Source organism: Ranitomeya imitator, chromosome 6 (assembly GCF_032444005.1).
Source record: "Ranitomeya imitator isolate aRanImi1 chromosome 6, aRanImi1.pri, whole genome shotgun sequence".
Lineage (NCBI taxonomy): Eukaryota > Metazoa > Chordata > Amphibia > Anura > Dendrobatidae > Ranitomeya > Ranitomeya imitator.
The window spans coordinates 210,643,735-210,666,795 of NC_091287.1; the positions used below are offsets into that span (position 1 = coordinate 210,643,735).

The 23,061-nt window shown below is 45.0% G+C and overlaps 1 protein-coding gene across 4 annotated transcripts in view; it reads right to left on the bottom strand.

The window, feature by feature from the left end:
- The window catches only part of CTNND2 (catenin delta 2), a 2,169,946-nt gene that overhangs the window by 1,227,073 nt on the left and 919,812 nt on the right, over positions 1 to 23,061 (bottom strand). For all 4 annotated transcript variants that reach the window (XM_069730454.1, XM_069730453.1, XM_069730452.1 and 1 more), the window contains exon 9: positions 21,767 to 22,019. In XM_069730454.1, coding sequence (XP_069586555.1) covers positions 21,767 to 22,019 — 253 coding nt within the window. The remainder of the gene's footprint in view (positions 1 to 21,766; positions 22,020 to 23,061) is intronic.

Sequence of the window (23,061 nt, forward strand, 5' to 3'; positions counted from 1 at the left end):
TATGTCTGTGTAAATGCTTGTGCTCCCTGACAATATTGCTAGGCCCCTCACAATTACGTGTGCAGTAACAGTTCCTTGCAATATGTCCAAAGTGACCACATTTAAAACATTTCACAGAATGACATTTCCTCTCCATCACAGTATCCGGCCATTTGCAGTACCTGGCAATATGGCCGGAGCCAGCACAGGCATAACATCTAACACATGCCATGCCTGATTTAGGGGCCCGGACAGAACATACTTCCTTCTGTCTGGAACTTTTAAACTCTTCCATTACTAAGGATGCACTCTTAACAATGTTACTTTTGCACTTTCTTTGTAATTTAGACAGTACATATCTGTCATTACTTTTAGTTATTGGATCAAAATTTGATAAATTATTTGATCCCTCACCTGTTCCATCAATCCCCCCTTTTTGCCCTGCACAGGGCACAATTGGGCTGGGATCTGACCTTGTTTTCAGAGATAAAGAGAAGGCCGGCACCACATTTGAAAAATCCTTGATGATATTTTTCAGACTAGTAATCAGTTGGGAACTAATATCCAGCACCACACTGCACTGATTAATAATAGCATCAGTAGCCATTTCCTTCACAGCTTTGATCTCAGCCCCAGACTGAGTCAGCTGTGCTTCCAAATCAACACAATGATTTTTCATTTTCAGCAGTTGTGATTCAAGACTGGCAATCTGCTTTTCTCTGTCCACATTATACTGTTCATTCTCTGTCAGTTGTGCCTGTAAGGCACACACTCTCTGTCTCTGCACATTAGTCACACAACACTGGCAGTGGAAATTTGGGGAATCTGAATTACACAGGGATTCCTCATACACACAGATCAGAAAATCTACACAACAAAATGATACCAGGGTCCATAGTATGTAGAAAATTGCAAAACTTTATTAAAATAGCCAATAGTTTAGCCAATAGTTTAAGTGCAAGGGAGAGATGTGTAATAGATTTAACATACAAAATAAAATATTGTAAAAGTATGGGCACGCAGAGGAAATTGGTATGGAAATGAGGAAAGAATTTTACCTCACTTATAAACAATGTTTGACCAATCATATACCTAATACTAACAGGGATTAATTGTTTTCTTTCCCTGTGCTCGCCCATACTTTTGCAGTGTTTTATTTTGTATGTTAAATCTATTACACATCGCTCCCTTGCACTTAAACTATTGGCTAAGCTATTGGCTGTTTTAATGAATAAAGTTTTGCAATTTTCTATATACTATGGACCCTTGTATCATTTTGTTGTGTAGATTTTCTTATACTAGTATAATGATAGGGTGTGAATAGTCCTGTCTTGCATACACATGGACCTGATTGTTAAACAGGATCTATTGCAATAACATGTGGTTTTGTTCTATAAGAGTTTTGTATACACACAGATCAGTTTGGCTAACATTTGTAGTCGTTTACTTGATTTATTCAAGACCGTCCTTCTTAATATGTACATGCTATCATGCCCACATGCTTGTTCCAATTGGGCAAACCAGAGCAATTCTGCAGATTTGGGTATAGTGGGGGTTACTGGATGAAATTTACTGTGCTTTGCTAATCTTCAGGGTCGATAAGTCCATACTCACTCTTCCTGAATCCATCTTGGTCGTCCTCCTTGTCTCTTCTCTGCTGTTTGAAAAGGTCCTTTTACCTCTGGAACACCTTTTCCTGACCACCTAGACTTTACCTTGAGAACGAATATGACACTTTGGAAGAATTGACTGGTAAAGATCACCCCAAACTCTCAAAGACCATCAAGCAAAGGAAAAAAAAAAAAAAAAAGTTAAAAATCAGAAAACTTGGTTCTCTGTTATTGGGCCTGTAGCTCGCCATTGCAAAGGGACAGGGTTACCCCCTAATAATACTGATACCAAAAGAGGAACTCTCCCTACACCACTATTGAAGTCCGATATTAACTATTTTTGCCGAACTTGGCTATCAATAATTAATATCCAATTAATACGCCTCAACGTTATATTTTCCTTATGCTATGTACTGAGACAAAACAGTGTAACAATAAAGGGTATTTATTACACACACACACACAAGTCTGGAGTCTATAACATACATGTATATTTATACCCAAGCTGGTGACTATACATATATATATATATATATATATATATATATACAAATATACAGATATACAACTCTAGTACAGTAATATCACTACAGTATACAGTGATATCCCAAAGTAATAACCCACAATAACCAGTAATATCACAATATCACACAATATAAAAACCCACAATTATCTGCCAGATTACCCAAATCACACATACATCAGCCCTCCAACCTATGGCTAGCTAACCCTAATGAATAGTACTAGGCCTATTAGAAAAAGGGGATACAGAGTATACTTAGCCATGTGGGTCCATCATCATTCCAGGAAAATGCAAAAGAGCCAGAGCACATGTGTCTTATGCCTTTTATGTCCAGCTAGAAGGGGTGTGTCCAGCCCCAGGTATGTTGGGATGAGGTCACAAGTCTATTGTCCACTGGCAAAGGTACATTCCCTAAGTCCTAAATGAAACCTGATATACCAGCTTGAAGAAGGGGCTACTGAGCACATGTGGGGGAATTATATATCACTAAACACATCTCTATGTAAAGATATACATTTTTGCGTAATCCCCTTCTACAGTACCTCTCTCCCGCATCAGTTGGTTTACAGAGCAATAATAAAACTTCAGCTGCAACTTGAATGGTTATACGAAAAAAATATTTAATATTCAATTAAGCTTAATAGAGGCACCGCGTGGCTAGTCACTAAACTAACTAACTAATTCCAGTGTGCACACTCACACGTGTAGGGAGGGAATGTACTGGTGCCATCATGGGATCAGAGAAATACCATTATCGGTAAGTAAGTAACTACGATTTTCTTTTTCGCCTATGACGGCACCACCATAGATTGTACATTAGGGGGGACTACTGCCTCCAAAACCCTTCTCCCAAAGGTGAGATCTGAAGAAGAAGCCAAGTCTAGCCGGTAATGATTGAAGAATGTAGAGGGAGAAGGCCAAGTGGTGGCTCTATATATCAGATCTGTTGAGGCGCTGACTCTCTCTGCCCAGGAATGGGTTCTTATCTCCTCCAGGACGGCTGCTCCACATGAGGAATATGATAGGGCGATAGCATCTCTTATCCATCTTGCCAGTGTGGCCTTTGATGCTTTCTGTCCCTTCCGTGGACCCTGGAAGCATACAAAAAGAGACCTATCCTTCCTACACTCCCTCACTGGACAGATGAGATGGATACTGGACTAGGCATATCTTTACATCTAACATATGCAGCACTTCTTCCCCCTCTCTTTTGGGATTGGGGCAGAAAGAGGGCAGAGAGATATCTTGGGTCCTATGAAACTGTGATGCAACTTTCTGGAGATAAGCTGGGTGGGTTTTAAGGACGACTATCCTTCAGTATCTGTGTAAAGGGCGGGTACGCCGATAATGCCTTTATATCGCTAACCCTACAAGCTGATGTTAAAACTATGAGTAGAGAGGTCTTAAGGGATATGATATTCAACGGAGCTTCTGACAGAGGTTCAAAGGGAGCCTTAATTAATGCCTTCAGGACTAAATTCAGGTCCCAGGGAGGAGTAGTATGAAGGAAAATGGGCCTGGATCTACTTGACGCCCTAATAAATCTTACTACCCAATGGTTCCTGACCAGGTCATAGTTGTACAGGGCTCCTAGCACAGCAACCTGAGCTTTTAAGGTGCTTGTGGACAACCCTTGTTCCAACCCCTTCTGTAAGAATTCTAGGATTTTGTTTATTGGGACTTCCCCTGATAGGTTGGCACCTGATACTGAGATAAATTTTTTCAACACTCGTCCATACACCTTGGTAGTTACTGGTTTCCTACTTTGTAATAGGGTGGATATTAAGTTTGAAGAGAACCCCCTACTGCTCAGAAGTTCCCTCTCAAATGCCAAGCTGTCATGTGTAAGTTTTCTACCTGTGGATGATTCACTGGCCCCTGGGACAAGAGGTCCGGAATGTCCGGAAGGACCCAAGGGTCTGAGATGGACATCATCCTCAGCCATGAAAACCATATCCTTCGTGGCCAGAAAGGTGCAAGATTACCCTTGCGTTGTCCTCCTGAATTTTCCTCAACACTAAGGGAATCAGAGCGATTGGCAGAAAAGCATAAGCTAGATGGTAATTCCAGGGTATCGTAAAGGTGTCTAGAGCTATTGGGCCCCCCCTTGGATCGATTGAACAGAAGGTCTCTTTTTTCTGGTTCTGACTTTTCGCAAATAGGTCTATTTCTGACTGGCTCCAAAGTTCTACAATCTGATTGAATACTGATTGATTCAATTCCCACTCTCATTGTCTCAGACATGTTTGGCTTAGGAAGTCTGCCGTCTGATTTTCTGTGCCTTTTATGTGGAGAGCTGACAATGAGCCTAAACTGTCCCCTGCCACATGAAGGATGCCACATGAAGGATGAATTTTGTTACCTCCATCAAGGCCCGAGGCCTGGTGCCCCCTGGTTGTTTAAGTATGCTACCACCACTTGGTTGTCCGAGAACACCCTTACATGGTGGGATCGAAGGGAGCCCAGAAAGTGGATGAGAGCAAATTTTACTTCTAGTAGCTCTTTCATGTGGACCTTTGGATATTTGATCTCCTAGGTGTATACCCCACCCACAAGGGCTTGCGTCCTTTGTTAGAGTTTTGGATGTTGGCCATACCCAGGGAACACTCTGGTTAAATTGACTGAATCCGCCCACCATGCAAGGAAGTGTACCATTTTTGATGAGATGTTTAACTGCCTTTCTAAATTCCTGCCTAGGGTTGCCCCTGCCTTTACTATTTCCCATTGAAGATCCCGGGTATGGCTTTGTGCCCACTGGACCGCCGAGATACAAGCTGTCATTGATCCCTGCAAGGACACTTCCTTCCTCAAAGTGGTGACAGGGGAATCTCTTATACGTGATACCATCTGTATCATATTTTGAATTTTTCCCAGTGGGAGATAACATTTTTGTTTGTTTGAGTTTATGATTATTCCCAAGTACTCCTGTACCTGACTCGGTACGACTCTGGACTTGGATACATTTAGCATCCATCCCAGACTCGTCAGAGACTTCATGACCTTGTCAAGCTGTTTGCAGTGATGAGAGGAGGTGCCTATTACTAGGAGATCGTTCAGATATGGGATTATCAGAATGTTTTGTTCTCTTATGTGGGCCATAACTTCTGCCATTATTTTGGTAAATACTCTTGGAGCAATGGCCAGGCCGAAAGGGACTGCTCTGAACTGGTAATGTTTTACCTCCAACTGAATCGTTACTGCTACTCTGAGGAATTTTTGATGGTCCATGTGGATGGGTACATGATAGTATGCATCTCTTAAGGCTAATACAGTAATGAAGCATGACAGAAAAAGCATTTTTACACCTGATTTTATTGTTTCCAGTTTGAAATGTTAAGTTTCTAGGAGTTTAATTTTTAAAAATTTACGATTGTCCTGTACATCCTGTCTGGTTTCTTCCAGAGAAAGAGAGGGGAGTAGAAACCTTTGCCTCTTTCCTGATAGGGGAATTCTTGTAGCACGTCCTTCTCTATAAGATTCAGAATTTCTTTTTGAAGGGCTAGTTGTTCTTCTTCTGCTGCTTTTTGAGGAGTTACTATAAAGGAATTGGATGGAAGGGCATGGAATTTCAATTTTAGGCTCCTTCTTATTATGTCCCAGATCCAAGTACTTCAGGATATTTTTTCCAAGGCTGGGTCAGGTAGGTTAATCTTCCTGCGACCTGGGGAACACCTTCATTGTAGTTGCTTTTTGTTATCGGGGGTCTATTGAACATAAACCCTTTGCCTTTATTTCTTTTATCTTCCCATCCATCCTTATTGCCTTTCGGGGGCTTTCGCCGCATGAATCTGCTGCTACGAAAAAGCCGTCTGTAGGACTGGCTGGGGAACCCAGGAATAGATTTTTTCTTGTCTTCTGCTTTGTCCAGGATGTCATCTATAGTCGATCCAAACAGGAATTCGCCTTCACACAGGATGGAGCATAAGGCTAGGTTCACACTTGCGTTGTGCAGTCCGTTCAACAAATTCGTTACGGACTGCACTAACGCAAGTGCCGACTTTGGCGCTGTGCTAGCGCAGATGGAGCATCTGCTAGCTCCATCTGCGCTAGCAGTGCACTAGCAGTGACGAACCCGGAAACGCTGCAGCCCGCATCTCCGGTCCGTCACTCAATGACGGCACATCGCTAGCGCAAGCCCATTGTGTGCGTGCGCTAGCAATGCGTTCGCCATTGCAAGTAATGGCGGCGTTATCGGACTACGTTACACCGCGTTATGCCATGGTGTAACGTAGTCCGTTAAACGGGTTCACACACCCAAAGAGAGCATATAGGGTCATCAAATGGATTCTTCCTCTTTGGAGTTAGGAGAACCTTTTTATCTGGTCTCCACTCTATTTTGATTAGGGAGTGGATTTTTTCATTTATTGGGAAATCCCTCTACTTTTTCCGCTGTAATCCATTAAACATTAGGTCCTGGGCAGTTTTCTAAGGCCATTCATCTACTAGTCCCATGGTTGTTCTGACAGCTTTTACAAGAGCATCAGTCTCTTCTATCGGGAAGCAGCTGAGGAAGGAGTTCCCCTCCAAAACGCACGTCGGGTGGACGTGCAGCTTCGGGTCCTGGCAGAGCATCAGCAGCCGTACCTACAGGTATCATACTTCGTAGCAGCAGTGGCTGCTCTGTAACATGCGATCTATTAATGTAACTGTGGGGTGCGGCGTTGGAGCTGTTAGCAGTATATAAGTGTTAGTTGTCTACTTAGTCTATGTGTACCTCCATGTATGGGCATTACCCTACCCCTGCTAGTAGCATTTTATGTCTGCCCTTTAGTGTCCACTTGCCAATTGGGTAATTATTGTGTGGGCGGTATTTGAGCTCCATATACCGACAGGTGGGGGTTCTGCCCGGTGATACAGTGTTACATAGACACTACACTTTATCTACTCTCCAGCTGGGTTGCTCTTAAGTCCACTATTTACTCTTTACTATTTATTAAGTACTATTTGTCCTAATTACCAGTTTCCTTGCTGTACGTCCTTCTCGCACAGGCAGCGGGTCTTTGTGATCGGTGCTGTCTTGGCACTGTGTCCTATGTTATGTCCATTTTTTATCGTGTATACTATTTTGTATTAATAAAGATGCATTGGTTTTGGTACTTTTGTTCCTATTGTCGTTCTTTATGTGTGGTGAGGTAACCGCCGTTACCTTCTAGAGCGGCTGGCCCGACGGCATGTAAATTGAGGCTGCAGCCGCCACCCTCACGCCAGCATGCCCCTCTGGATGTTCCAGCGGTGGTCTCCCAAGTGACCGTTGTCATTTACCCGCCTGGCTTATGATCCTCTCGGGAAAGGCAGACTCAGGTCGTGTTCTTCACTGCCTCTCCCCGCACACCCTCAAGGTCTGCCAACCCCAGCGGGGGCGCTTCAGGGAAGGAGAAAAAACTGCCCCAGCTGAGGTAGGGAACCCCTGCTGCCTGGAACGGACTGGTCAGTCCCTGGCATCCCATGATGATCTAAGGTATGTTTGTTGCTGTAGGTTCCCCATCAGGGACAGGAAACCAACTGATGCAGGAGAGAGGTACCGCCTTTTTCACCTTTAGGTTTCCTGTCCCCGAGGGTGGATCCCCTCTCTCCATGGTGCTATCATGGGGGGAATAGAAAATACGGTAATAACTGACATCCAGCATGGATTCATGAAAGATAGGCTGTGTCTAGCTAACATGTTGGGTTTCTAAGAGGAGGTAAGTGCAAGTCTGGATGTTGGTAGTGTGACTGATGTGATTTATCTTGGCTTTGATATTGTACCATATAACAACCTTATACTGTAACTCCATTGCAGGAACAGGGGGAAACTATATGCAGATGTGTAAGCAATTGGCTAAATGACAGGAAACAAAGAGTCATCATAAATGGTACGTTCTCTAAATTTGATATAGCCAGCAGTGGGGTAAAGCAGGGCTCTGTGCTAGGACTGATTCTTTTTAACCTCTTTATTAAAGACTTTTTAGATGGGATTGAGATTAAAGTGTCAGTCTTTGCTAACGACACCAAACTATGAAGGATACTAAAATCTGACCTTGACGTCAAGTAATGCACACAGGACAGAGTGTTCTTATTGCTACATATGCATTAAATGTTACCATACTTGGGACTAAAGAACAGGAGGACTTGGGGATTCGGGTTACATGTAAGTATTCAATGTCAAGCAGCAGCCGCAAATGCAAACAATATTTTAGGGTGAATAAAAAGAGAGATAAAATCCCGCAATCCCAACATAGTATTACCCCTATATAAATTGCTTGTGAGTAGTGTTGAGCATTCCAATACTGCAATACCGGGTATCGGTGTTCCGATGCTGAGTTCCGATACTTTTACAATATCGAATACCGGAATCGGAAGTTCCCATAATGCAATGAGCCAGTTTGATTAAATTCAGCCAATGAGGAATCCTAAGAAGTGTGGGCACATCCCGTTATGCATGTTAGCATTGTAACTAATGGCATGGCTGTGATTGGCTGCTGAAATGATGTCATGATGCACTATAAAAGCCGCTGCCGCCATTTTGGGTTCACTCTGCTGTGAATTCAGTTAGGGACAGGACGCTGATGTTCTGACTGAGGGACAGTTTGAGATAGCAATTTGGTTTATTGTGCTTTACCCAGGCTACTTTAGCAACCGCTGTGTGAGAAGCTTTTTTTTGCCTTGCAGTGCTGTTCACAGCTGTCTGCAAGGTTCCTGTGTGTGAGTGCAGCTTACACTGTAGTCTGTTCTGCAGGCACATCTGGTTGTAGTCCGCTCAGCGTGCGTCACTGCCTCATACTGTTACATTGTCTTTTTTTGTATTAGTGCTACTGCCCATTTTTCCTGATTTCTCCTATTAGTGTGTTTCCATCTGTATCCAGCTAGATTGCGTGCAAACACTATATAGGAGTACATAGAGGAGCTGTTCTGCAGCCATGTGCCCTGCAGCCCCAGCCAGATTAGTATTAGCCTATTTTTTGGAGCCTCATCTACTGCATTGTAGGTTACCTTCCTGCATTGTAATAGCTACAAAAAGTTTGTGATACTATCGGTTTTACATCTTTGGGCACATCCACTGTCTTTTTGTGAAAAAAAAGCAAAGTTAATAAAGTTCACCAAACACTCCACTTTACAGTTGTGTAGGCCACATTAGCTCATATTGAAGTCTAGTCCACACTTTATAAAATTAGTGTTTTTTATACTTGTTAGCAGCTGTTCAGAAATAAGCACACTAACCCCTTAGTTCTTTTCTGCCTATCTTTATCAGTCTACCAAGATGAAGAAGGCAGGGAGTAAGGCACGTGGTCGTGGGTGTGGAGTTTCTGCAGGGAGAGGACGTGGGGATTCTGTGCCTGCTGTGGGCACCAGTGACTCAGCATCCCCCAGTTTTACCAGGGAACAGTCCTTTATGCGCAGCTTTGTAGGAGCTCGCCGTACCCCACTGCTGCGGGATGAACAAATTGAAGCCGTTGTCGACTTCAATTAGAGCCACATCCTCTCAGGTCCAGAGCACTGAAGAGTACCCATCTGTCTTTTCACCACCTGCCAAATTGCTCAGGCAGTCAGAGAGCCCTGGACAGGAGCCATCTCTACTTCTGTTCTCTGAATCTCTTGGCTTGGAAAGAGGGGGCCAGCCAAGCAGCATTCGAGAAATTGAATAAGACGCAGTATGCAGTGATGTGCAACTGCTTTGTCTCTCTGAATCTGAAGAGTCGGGTGGGCCAGCGCCTATGGTCAGCAAACCTCAGTACACAAATGATGATGAGACTCAGGTGCCACTTTCTGGTGCATACTGTGCTGCCGAGACTACCCAGGAGAAGCATTTGTTGGAAGAGGGTAGTGTAGATGATGAGGTCCTTGACCCATCATGGCGTGAGGTACAGGAAGGTGGTGGGAGCAGCTCTGAGGAAGAGATTCCCTGAATGGCACAAAAAGGAGGGAGAGGGAGGGGGCAGACTGGGTTGCCTGTAGCCTCCACTTTGGCACCCATTAGGAGCATGCCTCTTCCAAAACCCAAAATGGGCACTCCCAAGACTTGCAGTGCCTGGTCCTTTTTTGACACAGTTGCAGATGACATTTGCTTTGTCAAATGCAAGCTGTGTCATCAGAAAGTGAAAAGAGGGAAAAGTGTCAGCAACCTCAATACCACAAAAATGTGGAAACATGTGCGGACCAAGCACGTGGTGGAGTTACAAAGACACACTGAAGACCTAGGTCAACCTACAGTGCCACCTACCACCTCTTCAGCTCATGTTGTAGCCTCTTCCTCCAGCTCACACACAGCTGGTTCGGCTTCCTCATAGGATCGCCATGGAAGAACCTCTGGCACTGCTGTATAGAGACAAAGTGTAATTCCACCCACAGCACCACGTTCCCTGTCATCCTCACACTCCCAGTCCAGTCTACAGCCATCGGTAGCACAAGCATGGGAGAAAAGGCGGCCATACTCTGCAAACCACCCTCAAGCACAGGCTCTGAATGCTGGCATTGCAAAACTACTGTCCCTTGAAATGCTGTCATTCAGGCTGGTGGAGACTGAGACCTTCCTTAACTTCATGGCATTGGCAGTCCCACAATACAACATGCCCAGCCACTTTTATTTCAGCAGGCAAGCCGTCCCTGCCCTGCAAAAGCATATGGAGGGAAAAATTAAACATGCGCTACTAAACGCCGTCAGTAGCAAGTTCCACCTGACCACCAATGCATGGACCAGTAACCATGGACAGGGGCAATACCTTTACCTCACTGCCCATTGGGTAAATGTTGTGGAGCCGGGTACAGATCTTGAGAGTGGCGCTGTACGTGTTCTGCCAACTCCAAGGATTTCAGGAATCCAGTCTGTACACATTGACTCCTCCTCATACTTAAGTAACCCTGAATCAGTGCTGCAGGAGCCGTCACAGTCTACCATCACATGGACCCGTGAACGCTTACCTGTTACGACCGATATGAGCACAGCCATGGCGAAACATCAACATGCCGTATTGAAATTAATTTCTTTGGGGAATCAAAGCCACACAGCGCAGGAGCTCTTGGATGCCATCAAGCAGGAGAGCGATGTGTGGTTTGTGCCAGCAAATCTCCAGCCAGGCATGGTAATGTGTGACAATGGCCGAAATCTGGTGGCAGCTCTGGGCCTAGGCAACCTCACTCACATCCCATGTATGGCACATGTGCTCAACTTGGTCATGCAGAGCTTTTTGAGGGACTATCCGGATCTTGATGCTCTGCTGCACAAGGTCCGCCTAGAGTGCGCTCACTTGTGGCATTCCAGCCTGGCAAGATTGCGCATTGCAGCTCTGCAGCGCCGATTCCGCCTTCCGGAACATTGCATCATATGTGACCTACCCACCAGGTGGAATTCAACGTTACATATGTTGGAGCAATTGTGTGTGCAACAGGCAGCAGTAATGGAGTACCAGCTGCATCAAGCGCAAACAAGTCGCACTGCGTGCCGTTCACACTTCACCACCACTGAGTGGGCCTCTATGAAGGACATCTGCCACTTTTTGCATGCCTTCAATGATTCCACGCGGATGGCGAGTGCAGATGATGCACTAGTCAGCATGATTATCCCCCTTATCTGCCTGCTTGAAAAAACACTGCCAGCACTAAGGGAGGAGGTTGTGGAAGAGGTGGAGGATGTGGAGTCACAAATGCCATCTGCTTCTGGACAGTCTGCGCAACGTGGTTCCTCACAAAGGCCTAGGCAGGGAACACTTTGTGAGGAGGATTAGGAGAAATCAATGGAGGAGGAAGACATCAGTCCAGAGGAGGGAGTTACACAATGCTCTAGTAGTCAGTATGTAGAGCGAGGGTGGGGTGATGCAGAGCAGGCAGAGATGACGCCTCAAGCAGGGGACAGCGTTCCTTGGCCAGTTGGCAGTCTGCAGCACATAGTCGATTTCATGCTGCAGTGCCTGAGAAACGACCGCCGCATCGTTCACATTCTCAACATGGCTGATAATTGGGTGTACACCCTTCTAGATCCTCGCTACCAGGACAACTTACAAAGCCTCAGAACACCGTTGAACCGGGAGCGTAAAATGCGGGAGAACCAAGACACACTTGTGCATTCCATCATGTTCTCCATTACAACCGAGAGCAGTGCTGCTAGTGCTTTACAAAGCAGCTCAGTGCGTCGAGGCAGTGGAGCAAGCTCTGCACAAAGAGGGAGCAGAAGCAGCGCCTCAGCACAAGGCAAGACCAGTATGGCCCAAATGTGGCAAAGGTTTGTGTGCCTGCCACAAATGTCTACACCATCACAGATGGCACCAGTCAGCAGGAGGCAACATTTCTGTCAGATTGTGACAGACTACATGTCTTGCCCTCTCAGTATTCTCCCACATGGCTCTTCCCCTTCAAGATTTGGGTTTCTAAGCTGGATACATGGCCAGAGCTGAGCCAGTATGCATTGGAGGTGCTGGCTTGCCCTGCTGCTAGTGTATTATCGGAACGCGTCTTTAGTGCCGCAGGTGGTGTACTAACAGACCGTTGCATGCGACTATCCTCTGATAACGTTGACCGGCTTAAAATGAACAAGGCCTGGATCTCGCAGGAATTTGCCAGTCCTCTTCCAGATTAAATAATAGGTTGGCAACAGTATCCAGGTCTCCTGTTGTGTTCATGTTTCTACCACCTGAACTGTAATCTCTGGGCTCCAACACTGCCAGTTGCTGCTCAGAAGTACCGTCTGCACAGTCAACACATGCTCCAGTGTTATTGGGGTTCAATAACGTCAGCTGATCCCAGCTGTTTGCGCTGCAATTTCTCCTGCTCCCTCCACATTCACACTACTACAGATATTAAACTTGCTCAAAGTAGGCCTCTGCCTACACTCTGTTTCTCCTCTAATCCCTGGGCTCCAACACCGCCAGTTGCAGCTCAGAAGTGCCGTCTGCACAGTCAACACATGCTCCAGTGTTATTGGGGTTGAGTAACGTCAGCTGATCCCCTGCTGTGTGTGCGGCAATTTCTCCTGCTCCCTCCACATTCACACTACTACAGATATTAAACTTGCTCCAATTACTCCTCTGCTTCCACTCTGTTTCTAGCATTGACCCTGGGCTCCAACACCACCAGTTGCTCCTCAGAAGTGTCTTTGGCACGGGTACTCCCTCCTGACCAGCCTAGTTCCAGCACGCCAGCTGTTTCCGGGTAGTGTCAAGGTCACTTTGCCTCCAATACGTTGTCCTGTTGGGTTGCAGTCGGGTTAGCCGACTCTATGGTGCCTGCAGTTTAGGGGCTTCCTATGTGGGCTGCGGGAACTGGCAATCAAGGCTGGTTCCGTAGTGCCAAAAAGACAAGCTCCCCCTGTAGGAGTGTGGGTTTTCGGTAACTCCGGCTGGCTCGCGGCCTTGCAATTTTTTTTTCATGTGGACCTTCTGCTGCCTATCTGAGTTTCAGCACCATTAGCTGGTTCTTTGGAAGTCAATCTTGAATAGGTCCCCCTGGGTTCCAGTACCGTCAGCTGGTTCAAGACAGAGCCTTTGGCTTAGGTGCTTCCTTCTCGGTATCTATCCGAGTTCCACCAACGTCTGGTAGTCCTTGGTAGTGCTTTCTGGCACGGGTACCTCCTGCATTGTAACCGGGTTCCAGTACTATCAGCTGGTCCTCGGTAGTTCCATTGGCTCTTGTACCTTCTGCTACCCATCCGGGTTCCAGTACCGTCAGCTGGTTCTCGGCAGTGTCTTTGGCTCTTGTACCTTCTGCTACCCACTCTGGTTCCAGTACCATCAGCTTGATCCAGGCAGAACCTTTGTCTTAAGGGCCTTCTTCTCGGTATCCAAGTTTCACCAACATTTGGTGGTCCTTGGTAGTGCTTTCTAGCACGGGTACCTCCTGCATTGTAAACGGGTTTCAGTACCGTCAGCTGGTCCTCGGTTGTTCCATTGGCTCTTGTACCTTTGGATACCCATCCAGGTTCCAGTACCATCAGCTGGTTCTCTGCAGTGTCTTTGGCACGGGTACTCCCTCCTGCCTAGCCTGGTTCCAGCACGCCAGCTGTTTCCGGGTAGTGTCAAGGTCACTTTGCCTCCAATACGTTGTCCTGTCGGGTTGCGGTCGGGTTAGCCGACTCTATGGTCAATGCAGTTTAGATGCTTCCTATGTGGGCTGCGGGAACTGGCAATAAAGGCTGGTTCTGTAGTGCCAATAGGAAAAGCTCCCCCTGGAGGACTGTGGGTTTTCGTTAACTCCGGCCGGCTCGCGGCCTTGCAAATTTTTTTTTTCACGTGGACCTTCTGCTGCCTATCTGAGTTCCAGCACCATTAGCTGGTTCTTTGGAAGTCAATCTTGAATAGGTCTGCCTGGGTTCCAGTACCGTCAGCTGGTCCTCGGTAGTTCCATTGGCTCTTGTACCTTTGGCTACCCATCCGGATTCCAGTACCATCAGCTGGTTGTCCGCATTGTCTTTGGCTCTTGTACCTTCTGCTACCCATCCTGGTTCCAGTACCGTCAGCTGGTTCCAGACAGAGCCTTTAGCTTAGGTGCCTCCTTCTCGGTATCTGAGTTCCACCAACGTCTGGTGGTCCTTGGTAGTGCTTTCTGGCATGGATACCTCCTGCTTAGTAACCGGGTCCCAGTACCGTCAGCTGGTCCTCGGTAGTTCCATTGGCTCTTGTACCTTCGGCTACCCATCCGGGTTCCAGTACCATCAGCTGGTTCTCCGCAGTGTCTTTGGCTCTTGTACCTTCTGCTCTCCATCCTGGTTCCAGTACCGTCAGCGGGTTCCAGGCAGAGCCTTGGGCTTAGGTGCCTCCTTCATGGTATCTGAGTTCCACCAACGTCTGGTGGTCCTTGGTAGTGCTTTCTGGTACGGGTACCTCCTGCTTAGTAACTGGTTCCAGTACCATCAGCTGGTCCTCAGTAGTTCCATTGGCTCTTGTACCTTCAGCTACCCATCCGGGTTCCAGTACCATCAACTGGTTCTCGGCAGTGTCTTTGGCTCTTGTACCTTCTGCTACCCATCCTGATTCCAGTACCATCAGCTGGTTCCAGGCAGAGCCTTTGGCTTAGGTGCCTCCTTCTCGGTATTCGAGTTCCACCAACGTCTGGTGGTCCTTGGTAGTTCTTTCTGGCACAGGTACCTCCTACTTAGTAACAAGGTTCCAGTACCGTCAGCTGGTTCTCGGCACTTCCTCAGCCTTCTTGTACCTTCTGCTACATTTGACGACAACCCTGGAGACAACGACCCTGGAGACAACGACCCTGGAGTCCACCCCGAAGAAGACCAAGAAGATGACCCCGATGAAGATGACCAAAAGGACAAAGAACAAGAAGACAACCACCAACCTACAGAAGAACAAGAGACAGAAGACCAAGAAGCAGAAGAACAAGAAGCTGCAGTACAAAAAGCAGAAGAACATTACGCATAAGACTAAAAATCAGAGCAAAAGATAATATCTACGTAAATTATAAGCAGAATAAGACTAAGCAGTGTATGGGGGTGAGTCCGTTCCTCCTCGTGGTGCCCCTGGAAAAAAACCTGCTGCTGCAGGCAAAACTGAACGCGGAAAAATCCTGTTGTAAATCTTTTGTGACAGGCAGAACAGAAGGTGTAATCTTCAAACTTTTATAGATAACAACTACAGGAATGCCTGTCACAAATAAGAATATGATGAAGAAGAATATGAAGAAGATGAAGAAGTAGAATATAAAGAAGAAGAATAGTTGAATAAGAAGAATATGAAGAATGTAAAAAAAGAATAATAGGAAGAAGGTGAAGAAGAAGAAGAAGATGAATAAGGTGAAGAAGAAGTTGATGAAAAAGATGCTGCTGCTGAGAATGATGAAGGAGAAAGTGTGGGAGAAGTAAAAAAGAAGGTGAAGAGCATGGAAGTAGTGAATCATAAATATCTGACAAAATATACAAAAGCTTAACATATTCAATATCTTTGTAACCCCGAACGTCTTAAAAAAAAATTAATTCCTGCTATTCCATTTGATTGGGCTAAATCTCTATGCCTTTAATGTCTCCTCCACCTTCCCCAATACATTCTACATTTTTCTTAGTTCATAGTTGTTTTCCTTCATGTAGAATTAACCTACAAGGAAAGAAAGGGTTTCTTTTCATTCAAATATTTTTGTCCCATTAACTTGCATTGGTCAGGGATTATTCAGCTGGACCTCGGGTCTCCTCCTTTTAATTTCGGTGCTTTTTAGAGCGCCAATCAACATGGAGGGATTGTCTGCCATGCACTGTAATACCACAGCCATCTTTGTTGTGGTATTACAATGAAAATTCAAGGCCATTTTGATCAGTCAGTTATCTCAGTCCGACTCCTGGTCTATCTAGGGTATCCAAATCCTTGCTTTTTAGGCATACATTCCAGTTTATTTTCTGCTACCCTTGGTCTATACAGTATTTTGTGGTAGAAATTGTTTTTAAAAATATAGGCCACATATTGAAACAGTCTGTTATGTCAGTCAGACGCCTGGTCTATCTGTGGTGTCCAAATTTGTGCTTTTCAGGCATACATTCCATTTTTTTGTCTGCTACTCTTGGTTTATACAGCATTTTGTGGTTCAAAAAACACAGGCCACATTTTGAAACAGTCTGTTATCTCCATCAGATGCCTGGTCTATCTGTGGTGTTGAAATCCTTGCTTTTCAGGCATACATTCCAGTTTTTTGTCTGCTACCCTTGGTCTTTACAGTATTTTGTGGTTCAAAAAATGTAAAAAAAAAATACAGGCCACATATTGATACAGTCTGTTATCTCAATCAGATGCCTGGTCTATCTGTGGTGTCCAAATCCTTGCTTTTCAGGCATACATTCCAATTTTTTGTCTGCTACTCTTGGTCTATACAGTTTTTTTTGGTTAAAAAAATACAGGCCACATATTGAAACAGTCTGTTATCTCAGTCAGACGCCTGGTCTATCTGTGGTGTACAAATCATTGCTTTTCAGGCATACATACCAGTTTTTTGTCTGCTACCCTTGGTCTTTACAGTATTTTGTAGTTAATTTAAAAAAAAAAATACAGGCCACATATTGAAACAGTCTGTTCTCAGTTAGATGCCTGGTCAATCTGTGTCTCCAAATACTTTCTTTTCAGGCATACTGATCACATATAATCGTTTGTATTGAACTTTTAAAATATTTCAGTAGTCAATTTAAAATGGGCAAGGCAAGGGGCGGGGAAGTGGACGTGATGCTGATGGTGCATGCAGAGGACGAGTGTTGTGAATTCTGCTCTTGGGTTCCCTCCAGTGGTTGTAGGTGGGAATGCAGTTGTTTCTGAGTCGCAGTCCTGGCCAGGTGTATCTGCTGATTACAATTCTGACTGGGATATTTAGGTGTGCAGGATTCATTAGCCCTTTCCAGTTGTCAATGTTCCTTGTTAGGTGTTGGATCACTTTCTGGCTTCTCCTGCTTAGCTGCCAAATTCAGCAAAGATAAGTGTTTTGTTTTTTGTCTCTGTGGCACACTGCTGTGTGCTTGTTTTTGTTTGTATTCCTGCTCTGATTGTAGGACTCGCTGGAGTTGCAGATATACGCTCCTACATCTTTAGTTAGATGTAGGAAGTTTTTGTATATTCTGCTGTGGATAGCTAGAGTGGCCTCCTGTGCTAAATCTTGTTTTTCTGCCTGTGTATGTTTTTTCCTCTCCGACTCACCGCCAATATTTGTGGGGGGCTGTCTATCCTTTGGAGATCTGCTCTGAGGCAAGATAGTATTCCTATTTCCATCTTTAGGGGTATTTAGTCCTCCGGCTGTGACGAGGTGTCTAGGATTGTTAGGTACACTCCACGGCTACTTCTAGTTGTGGTGTTAAGTTCAGGATTGCGGTCAGTATAGTGACCACCTACTCCAGTGAAAGTTCTCATGCTGCTCCAAGGTCACCGGATCATAACAGACGAGGCCATGGCCAAGCTGAAAGTGGGCCAAAACAAAGACTCATCGTCTCGCTTGACCTTCCTATCCCAGTTTCTAGGGGACCGCAGCACTGCACTATTGAAGCCAGAGCAGTGTGAAACGGTTGTTGGTTGGATTCCAGTCACTTAGCCACCATCTCAACCACATCTTCCACGCGGTCAAGTCTGAGTAGCCATGTGTGTAGACCGCATATTAATCACCCTGATCCACTTTCCTCCCACAATGCTGAGTGCCCTGAAACAGCTGATCCCACACTTGGACACTCCGAAGAGCTGTTCACTTTTCCTTTTCCGGACTCTTGACCGGTCAACTTGAAGTGGGGCAAGATGAGATTGCATGTAGTGATGCCCAAAGATTTGAACAGCCACGGTTACACGAAGGTGATGGTGAGAAAGTGTCACAAGGGGTGGATGATGATTAGACAATTGGCATAAAGTCAGGAGGAGGAGAAGGGTGCGGAGGTGGAAGTCGAGGTGGTGGATGACATAGTAACTGACCCAATCTGGCAGGAGGACATGCAGAGTGAGGACATTAGCACACATGGTGGAACTTCAATTCTCTCCTCCATTTCCCAGCACCACCCTCCCTCCTCACTCATCTCAGCTGAAGACTTTGCCTCATTTTTCAAGCAGAAGATTGATAACTTCAGAGACAGTTTTGGTCAACAACTCCCAGAGCCCTTCCTCCCAACTGCCCTCCACCTCCAAAACCAACTTCTCCACCATTACAGAAGATCGATTCTCCACTCTACTCTCAAGATCTGATCTCACCACCTGTGCACTTGACCCAATCCCATCCCACTTCATCCCAAACCTCACCACAGTCTTCAACCTAACCCTAACCCATCGCTTCAACCTATTAGTAACAACTCGTGTTTTCCCCTCTAGCTTTAAACATGCCTCAATCACAGCTATCCTCAAAAAGCCCTCTCTTGACCCATCCCCTGTATCTAGCTATCGCCATATATGACTTCTCCCGTATGCCTCAAAACTACTGGAACAACATCTCCATCTTGAACTGTCCTCCCACCTCTCTTCCTGCTCCCTCTTTGACCGCTTACAATCTGGCTTTTGGTCACACCACCCCACTGAAACGGCCCTAGCTAAGGTCACCACTGATGTATTGACCGCCTAGTGCAAGCGACACTACTCTGTTCTCCTCCTCCTGGACCTGTCCTCTGCCTTTGATACAGTGGACCATTCCCTAATATTACAAACCCTTTCATCCCTTGGCATTACAGACTTGGCCCTATTTTGGATCTTGTCACACCTAACAGATCAGACATTCAGGGTCTCCCACTCACACACCACCTTCTCACCTCTATGCTGATGACACACAGATCTACATCTCTGGACCAGATATCACCACCCTACTAACCAAAATCGATCAATGTCTGTCCGCCATTTCATCCTTCTTCTCCGCTAGATTTCTAAACCTTAACATGGACAAAACAGAATTCATATTCTTTCCCCCATCTCATGTGACCCATCCAACGAACCTATCCATTACAGTAAACGGCTCCCCACTCTCCCCAGTTCCACAAGCTCGCTGCCTCAAGGTAATCCTTGACACTGATCTCTCCTTCAAGCCATATATCCAAGCCCTTTCCACTTTCTGCCACCTTCAGCTCAAAAATATTTCCAGGATCCATTCATTCCTAAACCAAGAATCTGCAAAACCTCTAGTCCATGCCCTTATCATCTCCCGCCTTGACTACTGCAACCTCCTGCTCTGTGACCTCCCTTCGAACACTCTCGCACCCCTCCAATTTATTCTAAACTCTGCTGCCCGACTAATCCACCTGTCCCCCTGCTATTCCCCAGCCTCTCCCCTTTGTCAATCCCTTCACTGGCTCCCCATTTCCCAGAGACCTGTACAAAAGCCTAACCATGACATACAAAGCCATCCACAACCAGTCTCCTCCATACATCTGTGACCTCATCTCCCGATACTTACCTGCAAGCAACCTCGAATCCTCACAAGATCTCATTCTCTACTCCCCTCTTATCTCCTCTTCCCACAATCGTATACAAGATATCTCTCGTGTTTCACCCCTACTCTGGATCTCTCTACACAACATATCAGACTCTCGCCTACCATCGAAACCTTCAAAAAGAACCTGAAGACCTGCCTCTTCCAACAAGCCTACAACCTGCAGTAACCACCAATCGACCAGACCGTTGCATGACCAGCTCTACCCTCACCTACTGTATTCTCACCCAACCCTGGTAAATTATGAGCCCTTCGTGGGCAGGGTCGTCTCTCCTACTGTACCAGTCGTGACTTGTATTGTTTAAGATTATTGTACTTGTTATTATTATGCATACCCCTCCTCACATGTAAAGCACCATGAAATAAATGGTTCTATAATAAATATTAGTAATAATATTAATAAGGAGGCATAGTACCCCAACAGGCAGGAAGAAGCAGTGTGTTGGCTGCAGACAGAAGACGTGCATCTGTTCCGCGTAACACCAACATGACGGAAGTTGCCATTCCAATTGTTAGATCTTCCCGAGTCTGGTCACCAGAGTCTGGTCTGGTTATTTTTTAAAGACTCTACCGATAACCTCAAACAGGCCATTTGCAGCACCTGCCACGCCAGCATCAGCAGGGGTAGCAAATCAACCAGCCTGATCACCACCACCATGATCAGGCACATGGCATGGCATGACATGATTTTGTGGGCTGGACCCCAGGCTCCAGGAACACTGTCTGCAGGTGACACCACTGTTTCTTCCACTGTTTTGCGTAGAAGCCAATTCCCAGTCCACGGTGCATGTGAAGATGCATTGCAGGCGGAGCATGAGTACATGGAGCAAGGAACCATACAGGGTGATTACACTCAGCCCAGCCTCATGTTGTCTCAAAGTGAATTGGTAGACAATGAGGAGGAGGAAGAACAGGAGCTACTTTCATGCGCTATAGACAGTGCAGTACAAGCACAGCTGTCATACTGTCTGGTCAGCATGGATGGCCTGACGACAGGGAGCAGGAAGAGCACAGCATGGTCAGTCTTCCTGTTGTTGAGGACAGGGAATTCTTGCCTGTTAGCAGTCTGGCACGCATGGCAGACTTATGTTTCAAACTGCGTTTCCCGTGATCCTTGCATTATTAATATTTTCGGTGAAACTCATTACTAGTTGGTGACACTTCTAGACCCACACTACAAGGAGAACTTTCAATCTCTTCTTCCAAAGGCAGACAGGTGTACTAAAATGTTGCAGTACTAGAGGGCCATTGTAGTGGAATTACTAAAAAAATTCCCATCTGAGAATGCTGGCAGCAGACATCAGAGTTTGTTGTACAACCAAGGAGTCCAAGCGAGAGAGACAGAAGTACAATCCAGTTCAGGCAGGGGAACAATAGCAAAGTTCTGGGACATTTTTCACAGACCCTCCCATTGTGCTGACACATAGGCAAGGGGTGCTGTCACAAGAAGTGCAATGTTTGGGAAGATGCTGACGATTACGAGTTATATTTAATTTAGTGACAAAAAAACAAATGGTGGAGAAAGGTTGAACTTGATGGACCTAGGTCTTTTTTCAACCTATGTAAACTAAGCAAAAAATAAAAGAAAATAAAGGAAAACAATGGACAGCAGATATCAAGGTTTCATTTTATATGACTTTCTGTGACCTGCATGCCCATATATACGACATAGGAGTGTTGATTCTACTGACAGATTCCCTACAAGTTTACATTTATGCTAAAAAAGATTACATAAAATATCATTAAAACCGATTTTGTTAATCACAATCTGCTTTGAAAATTAAATACAGGCAATATTTGCAGAAACAAAAGTGACACTTACCTTGGATCTTTCTGTATGCTATCAATAGATGGAGACCTGGCTAATGTTCCTTCAGTTGGTATAGCTGGCCCCGATTTACTGTAGGGTGAGTCAACAGATGGACAATACTGCAGCTGATGGTATGGGTCTGCATAATTCGATCCAGAGCCTACAGCATAACTGGCCCTCTGGAATGTCCCTGTTGCGTTCTGAGAGCAATGTTGGCTGCCTGTACGCTGTAAAGGTACGGAGTCGACACCAGGGGAAGATGGGGCTATGACAGGAAAGTAGGGACAAAGTAAAAAACTAAGGATCTGTTCACAGAAATGGTTAACCAGGTCTAGTCAGGAAAAATACACACAAACACACAAGTACAGGGGACATAAATAGAAACATTCAATTAACCATTAGATCAACTATTAAAATATACTTTAAAGGGAATGTGCCATCAGAAAATGGCCTGTTGCTTTAATAATTTTATGTTAAATGTATTTTTTTACAATGATTTTTTGTGCCATGTCACCATGTTTATTGAAAATAAAAGTTAGAAATCTTGGAATTTTTTTTTGTATTTAATGTGTGAGTGACAAGATCATTGTAAAATGAGAGGGTGCAGGGTCAGGTGTGAAATCATCTACTGTGATTGGTGGATCCTGTGTTACCAGCAGTATATCAATGATCAGTTATTGCAATCCTGCCTCTGATGAGAAGGAAAACAATGTAAACTATTCTTGAAAAGAATGCCCTGTGTAAATGTAGTAACCATGATACAAATTATTACTAAGTAATTACTAATTCGTTATGACTAATTTTGTGTTTTCTTTATTAAGTAAAAAAAGTCAAATATTTTAACAATTAATGTAACTCAAAACCTAATTAAGGCAATAGATAATCTTCTGATGACAAATTAGCTTTAAGAGAAGACACTTTAAGAAAACACTGTAAATATCAGACAGTTGTTCATAAGACTGAATGTATAGCCTAACCTAATTACACTTTAGTTAAGTTTGGTGCAAATAGATTGCTTTAATGTGCTTAAAGGGTCATTCCTACATTCCTAAATAGCTACTGTTGGATAATTACTGCTTATTAAAATTTTCAGGTTTTCTTGACATATTAACACTTTTTTTACAGCTCATTGCTTTGGAGACTGACCAATGCTGCTAGATAGCAAAACATGCAAAGTGCTTACAACCTCTTTCCTGTTGAGCTTGGAAGCACTGTTTTGAATCTGGCCAATATTACTAAAGGGCATCTTCTAATCCTGGTACAGTGCTTTCAAGCTAAACAGAGTGGTGGTTGTTCACCTAGGCAAA